The 11,268-nt window shown below is 37.1% G+C and overlaps 1 protein-coding gene across 1 annotated transcript; it reads left to right on the forward strand.

Annotated features, from left to right (window-relative positions):
• The first annotated feature begins 2,725 nt into the window (after positions 1 to 2,725).
• On the forward strand, positions 2,726 to 10,610 carry LOC147852665 (auxin response factor 12-like). Its single transcript, XM_087333693.1, has 15 exons — positions 2,726 to 3,146; positions 4,267 to 4,379; positions 4,573 to 4,671; positions 4,901 to 4,957; positions 5,038 to 5,190; positions 5,432 to 5,516; positions 5,584 to 5,674; positions 6,294 to 6,461; positions 6,554 to 6,676; positions 6,866 to 6,941; positions 7,036 to 7,174; positions 7,459 to 8,559; positions 9,092 to 9,363; positions 9,484 to 9,674; positions 10,114 to 10,610. The coding sequence occupies exons 1-15, from the start codon at positions 3,140 to 3,142 to the stop codon at positions 10,265 to 10,267; spliced, it is 2,829 nt and encodes a 942-aa protein (XP_087189819.1). The 5' UTR covers positions 2,726 to 3,139; the 3' UTR covers positions 10,268 to 10,610.
• Positions 10,611 to 11,268: the final 658 nt, after the last annotated feature.

An 11,268-nucleotide genomic window follows, 5' to 3' on the forward strand; every position in this document is an offset into this window, starting at 1 on the left:
AAAGGGTGCTTTCTCTCGTATCTCTTAATATTTTGGCACGTTATCTTCTCTCACCACAAAAAGAGAGGATTAAAACATACCGTGATGTTTCTTTCACTATGAATACATGAACATATCTCTTAGCTGGTGTGATAGAATGAAGAAAATGTTGGTTCTTCCTTGGCCTAATGATGGTTTCAACTTAAACTAGTAACAATTTGCCTTATGTCACTAGCAATTCAAAGACACTGGTATGAAGTTGTTCAATCTCCTTCCCTTTCTCTCTGCCACAATGTACTTTTACATCACTTTGTGAACTTGATGAAAGGGAGAGAATGTCATTCCTTGCCAATGTAGTTTTACACAATTGTGACATCTTGTTTTGCTAACCTCTTCGAGCTATGTTCTAGAGAAAGAGAGATAAGATGTTGAACACATAGGTTCGTGTGGAACCAAAAGGCAACTTGTGAACGATTTGTTGGATTAGCACAATTGGATTAGGATATGGAGACGATGATTCCTCAAATATAATGGTTGAAAGACATGTCTTTACAATAACAACTATGAGTATCTATTTTCCACAAATTCATAGAGAATGAGGGGCAACAAATATATCTTTATTCCTATGGGTACAACAATGTAGTGGGGAGCAATATATTTCCTTGCAACACGAGTTACTTGTGTCTATTTGGTTATTATGTTGGTTGGGAAAAGGGACTTTACGTGCCTAGTTTAATCTCGTGTTGGCTAGAGGTCGTGGAGGTGGGCAATCTAGTTGGTGCACAATCAACGATGGGTTTGGAACTTATTGATGCTTTATGCTGATTATGCATTTTGCTTTGTTATGGGTTGATTTGCTAGAAGTTCCAAAGTATTATCTGATGCAAGGTTCCTTATTTAAGTGATGACAAAAGAACAACCATGGTTGGATTGACATTTAAAGGGTCAAACTTAATTTTTGCAACGTGACTATCGATGACTTGTACCATAACTCTTTGGGCTCAACTTTGAAGGTTATCATCTAAACGGTTGAACAAAAATGGAATGTAAGTAACTTTGGTCATGGATAGTGGAAAATCTCATAATGCAACTAGCATTTTAGATCGTCATCGCTAGCAAAGATCTTTATTTGGAGAATGGTGAAAGGGGGCTTACTTGGAGGATCAACTCTAAAGAGAAATGGACTCATCACAACAAGGAATTGCTTTCCATTTTGCATGCGTAAATTGCAAGGTAGTTGTCATCATCTCATATAGTGTCCAATTACTCATCATTGGGATTATGTCTCTTATATGCTACCCTAAAACAATGGATAATGGATATATTATGGCAAGACAAATTATGGATAATTGCGCAATTTAGATGGCCTAACCTAAAATCAAAGATGGGGGTTGTTAGTTCATGTCAAGAATTGTGTTATAATTGAAATGTGCACAATGCATTCACAATTTGATGGCAAACATGGATTTAAAAGCATATGTATGAGAACTGGAGTAATGATGTCGCAATTCAATTTACTAGAGCAAGTGAAAAATCGCTCCTTCAGATGATTCTCTTCTTGCTTGTTGGCTCTTCAACATGTCCTTCACACAAGTACAACTGAGTCCTCGCACTATAGTGTTCTTCACATGCAATACTTGTGTCTTTTGACACATACAAACAAACACAACATGACATGATGTTATGATATGGTGGCATAAGACAAACTCCTGAACAAAAATGCTCAAGAAGTGATTCATTTTCCCAATGTAGTTTATAACCCACACTAAATATGATAAGTCTTCTAAACGTGGTTGTATCAATCAACAGAGTGGCAATGGATCCCAAGACTAGAGCATCCAATTGACTACATCTAGTTACATGATAATTGACAACATGGTTCCCTGTATCTCCTTGTTCTGCTACTGCCATTGGCTCATTAAAGAATGTATAGTTTTAACCCATTGAACTAACTAGCTAGTCACAGATATTTTTAGGGATCTCCGAATACAAACTTGTGGGTATACGTATGAGTTATATTGAAAGTTTAGTTCCCATGAAGAGAAAGGAGACACCCCGGGGTAGAGGGGGGGGGCAAGGATTTTCGGGATCGTGGAGCCATTCTAGAAGCAAAGACTATTGGTCGGTACACCGTACCTCCAACATTGAACAAATTTCCATCTCTTTTTCTTCTTTTAGAAAAGAAGAAGAGGAAGAATAAAAACAAGGGCATCACATACATATGTACATACATACATTTAATATTGGCCTCTCTCATTTTGCTTAAAATAGATAAATATGTTACAATTTACAAACATAACAATTTGAAATTTGCCCTATTTTCTAATAATAAATATATATTTTTTTTATATTTTAAAATTTTTTCCAAAAGAAAACATAAATTTATTTTTGCTCTCAATGAAACGAAAAATTGCAGCATTCCTGTCGGATTTCAGACTTACTTAAAATAGAAAATTAAATATAAGTGTAAATTTAATTAACCGCTTGTTTCTTATTTAATGAGCAAAATAAAAAATAAAAAATCCTCTGTCTCTTCTTTTTTTAATGAGTAAATATTATTTTATTTTATTTTTTCCAAAAAAACACTAATTATTATTATTTTGCTAGATTAAAAAAAACTCATGCTAAAAGAAAAAGCTCTCACACCATAGCCAACTCAGGAAAATAATAATATTATTCTCTCTCTCTCTCTCTCTCTCTCTACACCCTTTTTCTTCTTCCATGTTTGTTCCTCTTTTCTTCCAGTTTGTTTCTTCATTGTAGACCCTTCCCCTGTTTCTCCTAACTCTGTCACTTCCCTCTCGTAAGCTCTTATTTCACACAAGTGCACCCTCTGCTGTCATCAGATTGCAGTTTTATAGGGCCTAATTTCTTCTTCTTTTTTCACGGGAAATGCTCCATGCCTTTGCTTCTTCTGGACAATAATTGCATATGAGACAACAGAGCCTCAATCTCAGTTAAAGAGATTAGATCTGTTTGTAATTCAGGGGAAATTGCTGGAATTACTGTATATCTATAGTGTGTAAAGAGAGAGATAGAGGTGATTAAACAGGATGAACTCAAATTGATGAAATGGCAGCTAAAATGGTGCTCTCATGTGTAGACATATGCAGTCCCCATCAACCCTTATCCATCTTACTTTAATCAAACCTACCAAACCATGGAAGGTAACATCTACAGCTCTTCATTTTTACGGCAAAGTTGCTTTTGGAAATGTAGTCAGTAGTTCAGGTGCTTATGGATGTCTGTGTATGAACGTCTATGTGTATGTGTATCATGTATGTATATAAACGTGTATGTGTATGTGCATGTGTATGTATGTATTTGTATGTGCATGTATGGATGGGTGCGTCTGACTGCATGCTTGGCATGTGTATGTATGTAGTAAGCAAGATACGTTTGCGTATATCTGTGTGTATTTGTACTTGTATGTGTATTTGTATATCTTTCTCCTTTTATCTATCCAAGGAAAAGACAGACAACCACAGTAACTGATTTATCTCTTGGTTAATGCCCTCTCATGTGGTGATGAAAGGGGACGGCAACAAAATCTGCTAAGAAGAAACACATCTGATGTTAATATCATTTTTGTACTTCACACAGTGAATTGATGATAGACCTTCCAAGTATTTCTCCACATTAACACGGAGGTAGGATTGCGCAATGAATAATGCGGTCACTATACAAACTTATGAAAGTTTCGAGAGATTAGGTTGTATATGGGTTGATCTAGTGAACACTCATGAAGCCGAAGTTTAATATATTTGTATTTGAGGAAAGCCTAAATACCAGACCGTGTATGTGTAAAAATCAGTAGTCTTACCTACATTGCTCAAGACCATGGCTCTTTTTAGCTTTGAGCTCTCTTACCAAGGTTCATGAAGCTGAATTTTAGTATATTTGGAGACCATAATACCAGCCCTTTTTATATGTACAAATCCCATTGATCTCACCTACATTACTTAAGGACATGGCTTTTTAGCTCTTCTATGTTTAAAATCCATTTTCATCTCATTCCATACTTTCTTTGGCTTATGGATTGCTGAAGGAAAGAGTAGGCAGGAGTCTAACTTTTTAGAAACAAAAACACTTAACAAATCCTGTTTTTTTTGGATATTTACCACCACACCCTCATTTTTCAGATTTTGTATAATTTTTAAAACATTTACTACTACAGAGGGTTATTCTGGTCACCTTTTTGGAAAGTGAAGGATATCATTCTAATAAGTAGCCGGAATGTTTGGGAGGTTTTGTACTGTAATGTCAACCCGTTTTTGTTTTTCACAGGTGAGAGGAGAAGTGTGAATTCAGAGTTATGGCATGCGTGTGCTGGACCATGTGTGTCATTGCCGTCAGTAGGAAGTCTTGTGGTTTACTTCCCCCAGGGCCACAGTGAGCAAGTTAGTTATAATTCTTACTGGATGCTAGTGGTGTCAAAGATTATTCTTTTTCCTTCTGCATATTTATCATATTACCCCTGAGTTTTGAATAACTAGCTGAAGGCCCCTATGTACTACCAAATCAGGGTATACTTCTGGTCCCCGTGTGTTCAACTCATATTGATCTCCATGTGTTCAACTCATATTAAACCAGGTGGCAGCTTCAACACAAAAAGAAGTGGCTGGGCACATTCCAAACTACCCAAATCTTCAGTCTCAACTTGTTTGCCAGCTGCATAATGTTGCACTCCATGTATGGATTATCCTTTCTTGTTGCATGGATGGATCATTGCATTTTGCTTGCACTTAAATGATATATTGTAAACTGTCATAGTAATTAGCTGAAACGGTGAAAAGCTGTAGTAGGAACAAATGATTGTTGGGTACATGTCATTAACATGCTTGGGTGCTATATTCTGTATGCCAGTATATATATAGATTCTCCCAATGATTTTATTAATAAATTTTCCTTCTTGATCCAGGCTGATCTTGAGACTGACGAGGTTTTTGCACAAATGACATTACAGCCTGTGAATGAGGTAGGATTTTGCCCTTGATCTGTGTGCCTTTAGAAATTGTCTCTGAATTTACACTTGATTGTGTTCCTTGGTGATTGCAGCAAGAGAGAGATTTATTTCTTCCCCCAGATGTCGGGACACCAAATCGACAGCCAAATGATTTCTTCTGTAAAACCTTAACCGCAAGTGATACCAGCACACATGGAGGCTTTTCAGTTCCAAGGCGAGCTGCAGAAAAAGTTTTTCCTAAGCTTGTATGTTGTTTTAAAACCAATTGATCTATAGTTGCTGGTTGCATTTCCAAGCTTTATCCCATGCAATATGCCATTTCTTTGTAATGCATTTCCATATACAAAGAGAAAGTAACCTCTTGATGTTGCTAGTTGTATTTCCAAGTATTTATTCCACATAATGTGCCTTTTTCTTTGTCTTTCCCTGCTTTATATACATACATACACAATGTGTGTGTGTGCTCCTTTTCTTTATTCTTAACAGGACTTCAACAAGCAACCCCCAGCACAAGAGCTTCGGGCCAGGGACTTGCATGATAATGTTTGGACATTTCGGCACATCTATAGAGGTTTGTTGGTTGTTTTTGCACATGACGTTTGTTCTGTCCCATGGATAAACTAACATGAAATCTGCAGGTCAACCGAAACGGCATCTCCTTACTACTGGATGGAGTGTTTTTGTTAGTGCAAAGCGTCTTGTAGCAGGGGATTCTGTCTTATTTATACGGTAATGATGTGAGAATTTGTGACTTATGAACATGTCAGTTAGTGGACTGTGTTATTTGCAATGTATTGTTTTCAACCCTGGCTTGGGCTGTTAAAATTTGTATTCATAAAGCTGTAGTCTAAGGAGAAACCATCAGTTTCCATGCTCTTTGGTCAAGACAACTGTTAAGGCAAAAATTGAAATATATCCCAATTTGGGTTGAACAATGACCGCAAGATGACATACCTTGTGGTGTACTACTTAACTGAGGGACATTATTGGAAATCATAAATGATATTTTTTCCAATACAAGCGATTTATCTTTTGGCAACATGTGGAATTTGTGTTTGCATATCCACATAAAAGTATTTGTGTGTGTATACATTATGTTATGTATCTATATGTATATGCATGTATATTGTAATGTATTGCAAAAACAAAGTTTGCAATATGTATACATGATACATACACCCACCCCAGATATATTTATATATCAGTTCAATGTGTATAAATGTAATTGTAATGTTGCCACATTTTGTTTAGCATGTAATGATGTGTTAATTTTTTATTTTTTTTTCTGTTGCCACATTTTGCTTAGCATGTACTGATGTGTTCATTTTTTTATTTTTTTCTGCATTAGGGATGATAAAGGACAAATGCTCCTCGGCATCCGACGAGCTACTAGCAGGCAACAGTCAGTAATGCCATCTTCTGTACTTTCAAGTGATAGCATGCACATAGGAGTCTTGGCAGCTGCGGCACATGCTGCTGCCACTAGCAGCCGATTCCAAGTATTCTATAATCCAAGGTTTGGGTATTATCTTTGTTGGATGCATTTATGTGGTCCTGCTTTGCTAAAATTTTAGTGAAGTCTAACCATTTTATTTTATTTTTCGTCAGGACAAGCCCAGCTGAATTCATCATCCCACTTTCAAAATATAGGAAAGCTGTGCACTTCACCCAGGTCTCTGTCGGGATGCGATTCCGAATGGTGTTCGAAACAGATGAATCGACATTAAGGAGGTATAGGTGCATCTCAAAATGACGTCTTTCCCCTTGTTGCTGTTTACACCAAAATTTCTTACCTTCCATATATCATTCATATTGCCTTTCTTTCATTCATATCCTTTATGTCATTCATATTACCTTATATCATTTCATCCTGCTTCACGCAATTCGTACTACCTTATGCTCATCCATATATGTAAGCAGATATATGGGAACTGTAACTGGAATTGGAGATTTAGATCCAAACCGCTGGTCTGGATCAAAATGGCGCAATCTTGAGGTATGCAAAGAGTAGGTTGGTTTATTGAAAATGTTACCATTCTTGCAAACATCCTTTTTTCAGGTTGTTTTTTATGTGTAAATATGGTTATCAGGTTGGATGGGATGAGTCCAGTGCTGGTGAAAGACCGCGTCGTGTATCCCTTTGGGAAATTGAGCCTGTATCTAGTCCACTACTCATTTGCCCTCCATTTGCATCGAGATTAAAACGTCCAAATCATGCTGATCTGCTGGGTAAGATTCTCACACCATTTTCCCAACTGTGATCCATACAGTCCAGACCAACAAGGTCCGCTACTTGCTTGTTTCAATGCCAAGTAACAAAAAATGCAGAATAGGTCACGAGCCCTATTTATATGAGTTAATCCTAGGTCTATGTCCATACCATAGCTATTCACAGTAGATCAACCAAAAGGACTGTACAAGCCAATGGACCTATCTCTGGTCCGATGGACTCTTGTTAACATATGATTGCGCACATGCTTGTAACATTTTCTTTCTTTTTGTTGAATTCTCAGCGGATGAGATTGATATGGATGGAAGTATGAAAAGATGCCTGACATGGCTTCAAGGTGAGAATGGATTGACATTCCAAGGTCCAGGTGGAGAGTCCTCATGGATACAATTTCAACAAGGAGCTGATCCGAATAAACCAGAGGTATATGATGCTCTTCAAGCATTTAAGGCTATAGATGTATCAATGGTACCGGCGTTACAAGGAAAATTGAGGTTGTTGCAGACTGCACCGCGAGATGTACAGCCTCAGGGCATTTGGCCACTATCTAATGGTCAGCAACAAGGTTATTTTCAAAGCCATCAGCTACAGTCCCAGATGCAGATGCCGTTGCCACTAGGTTCTATACCACCAACACAAGGACAAGCACAATTATCATCGCATTCACAACCACTTCCGCTCCCACAAACAAATAATAGACCCTTGACACAACCTCATCTTCCAAGCAGCCAATTAGCAGATCAACAACAGCAACGACTTCAGCAAGGGCAAACACATAAGCCCTTATTATCATATGCTGCACAACGAGCACCCTTGGTATCACATACAGATGAAACTCCACTACAAACACACACAAAAACTCCACATATGACTGATGTAGCTTCAAATATATCGCATAGTCGTGCTCAAACCCCCATAACTGTACCTCTTATTGCGCAAGGTTCAGAGTCAGATGCGAGCCTTGGGACTTCATCAGGGAGCATAAGCAGATTTTCAAGCATCCAAGGCAATATAACTGGAAGAAGTCATTTCGGAAACTTCCATTTAGAGGATAGTGGACAGCTTTCTAGCATTATTCAAGCTAATCAAAGTGCGGCTCAAATGGTACCTCAGCAACAGTCCCAGCCCCAGCCCCAGTCCCAACCACAAATACATCCAAAAACACTGCCGCAACTGCAAACTGTACGATCTCATCATCATTCACATGAATCTTTGCCTAGCCTAGCTCAAATTGAATCACAGCTAACTGGACATTGGTTCTCAATTCCAAGAGAAACTACTCAATGTGAATCACCAATGGTATCAGCTATTCAAATAGGGCATTCGGATACATCGTCATCTGCTGTTACATCAGGCTCCTACCCTCTTCCTGCAGAGACCTTAGGTAAGTGTATGCATCCATGCATACATTCTTTGAAGATATCTGTTTGGATTAAAGTACTGCTAGTGTATGCAATATTTTGGCGAAAAATAGTACCAACTTCTTAGAAAACGTTTAGCTTATGTTAATCGTGCTGGTCTCAATAATCTTTACCTGCTAACACATTTTATATACCAAACACAGAAGTCAAAGAGTAGTGTCATCATCATGTTAATGACCTTTATCTATAAAGTATTCATTATATATACACTAGTGAAATTTGAAAAGTACTCTAGATGACATACAAGAAAGGTCAAAAGCAGATAACAATTCTTCAATTTAAGCACAACTAAAAGTTTTTTTGGCACTGTTAATACTAAATTGAACCTATTTTTAGATTTTATGTATTGTGAGTGATCCCATGATTTTGTATCTTAATGCTATTTTTATCAATGGCAAAAACTACTCCTAAGTGAGTACATCGTAGTATGAGTTTCTCTTGTTTCGGATGCTGTCTTTTATTTTAACCGTGTCAATTGGGCTTATGGAATAACAGATAATAACTCTTCACTTGTGCCAAATGCATCTGTCTCTTTACAAGCAAACTCGAGCAGCTCAAACAAAGAGCTACAGTCTCAAGGGTTAAATGAGGCAATCATAGGAACCTTCTCATCCTCGAATGGACCATTAAGATCTACTATGCCTGATGGAGGATTATGTGCCAATTCCGGAATTATGGCAAATGGAGTGTTAGATGATCAAGTCTTTCAAAGAACTGGTAGTAGTCATTGGTCACCTGTGGCTGTTCCTGTCCGAACATTTACTAAGGTATTTATTTTCAATAAACCATTACTTTGGTTCTCTTAACCTTTTCTATTTGAATTTTGTTGAACAAATCGTCTCTAACATACAAAGAATTCATTTTGGCAAATGTTTGAAAAATGGTAGGTTCATAAATCAGGATCTGTTGGAAGGTCAATCGATCTTTCAAGGTTGAAAAGCTACAGTGAGTTGCGAAGTGAACTTGCTCGAATGTTTAATATTGAAGGACAATTAGAGGAGCCTCAGAGGTCATACTGGCAATTAGTCTTTGTCGATAATGTTGGGGACATTCTATTGGTTGGAGACGACCCTTGGGAGTAAGAAAAAAGAAGTTTATGAACGTTATTGTTTCCTGAAATTGACTGTATATTATATGTTGAACTGCACATTTTTTATACATCGAATACGGCTTTATCGTCACTCATTCAATTCATAAAGAATTAAGCTAAAGAAATAAATAAATCAAGCATCAATTTCTTCCTCTTATGAGCATATACCATAACTACATTATTCTTGTTTTGATTAGTTTTAACCATGTTTAGTAGGTTAAATCTGCAATCATGGGACTTATAACATTCAACATGATTTGAGAAATTCGTCATGTTTCAAATATGCAACCATGAAAAAACTATAGCCTTACACACCATTTTATGAAATAATATCATGGTTATTAGGATTAAATATGCAATCGTGAAATCATGATCCTAACATTTTATCTTCATCTTTTTCTTAACATTTTTCCTCTCCCATGGACAGGGAATTTGTCAGTTGTGTGAGGGCGATCAAGATTCTTTCAACTGCCCAAGTCCTAGAAATGAACCAAGAAGGATTGGAGCAAATTAGCAATCTTCCATTGCAACAACAAACGAGTGTCAGCTCGGAAGATTGCCATATCTGGAAGGAATCATAGCACATGATGATGCGAGTATACATATATATATATATGCATAAATGGATGTGTGTATATATATGTATATGTCTATGTGTATATGTATGCATGTATATGTATATGTATATGCATATGTTTATACCAGCTTCTCTTGCCCACCATATGTATATTAACTTAATTCAACCCCCCAACCGGAAGGACCTGTCTTCTCTAATGTTTTTCATCTAAAGCCTGGAAATTTTTGAGCCTTTCAAGCTGTCAAAAGATGAGCACATTGTGGTCTAAGAAGGTCTTGTGTTGGCCTGACTTGTATTTTTAGTATGTGTAAAAAAGCCTCAATAACTTAGCACAATCGTTTCTTGTATGTGCATGTATCTTTTCTTTGGGTTTCTCTGAACTCTTTTTATACGGTGTTTTTTCATGCAATGGTGTGCACTAGAGTGGTGTGGCAGATTATGATTGATCTCAAAATGATGTGGGTGGCAAACTCTTTGGGAGGAAATACAAGTCATGATGTGTATCAAGTCACCCAAACCTTATATACCCAATATATGTGCTATGCTTCTAACGTGAGATTGGGTGGCCTTTCCCTAGGAGTATACATGCATTTGTGTGAGTATTCAATGAGACCATTTGACTCTTATCTCAAATATTTGTTCACATTTGGAAACTGTAGGATACGAAAGATTGTTCAATATGATAAACATGCAAAGTGTGATGCATGGATTTTAGATTGGCCCTATGTGAATGAAACTCGAACCTAAGGGGGATAAGTTGAACACAATGTTGTGTTATGCTTTTGAAGTGTAAACTCTTGAGAGTTGCTCTATCAAGAACAAATAAAATCAGGTCATTTTAGTGAATAAGCAATAGCTTAACCAAAGCTAAATCTCTTTTGATCGGTATTTTCCCATGATCCTACCACTACCATGCCATTTATTCCATTGTCAATGTTGATGATTAGAGATCACTGGTGTTGTATAAGATGTCAATAGAAACAAATTGTTATTGCCTCAACTACA

Source organism: Azolla caroliniana, unplaced genomic scaffold (assembly GCF_043228905.1).
Source record: "Azolla caroliniana isolate FFs.n. ecotype wild unplaced genomic scaffold, voAzoCaro1.0.p SCAF_17, whole genome shotgun sequence".
In the NCBI taxonomy this organism is placed as follows: domain Eukaryota; kingdom Viridiplantae; phylum Streptophyta; class Polypodiopsida; order Salviniales; family Salviniaceae; genus Azolla; species Azolla caroliniana.

Excerpts from the sequence above, each read along its gene's own strand:
- LOC147852665 (XM_087333693.1), top strand. Across the intron at positions 4,672-4,900 it reads TGCATAATGTTGCACTCCAT|GCTGATCTTGAGACTGACGA; the intron begins GTATGGATTATC and ends TTCTTGATCCAG. Across the intron at positions 5,517-5,583 it reads ATTTCGGCACATCTATAGAG|GTCAACCGAAACGGCATCTC; the intron begins GTTTGTTGGTTG and ends TGAAATCTGCAG.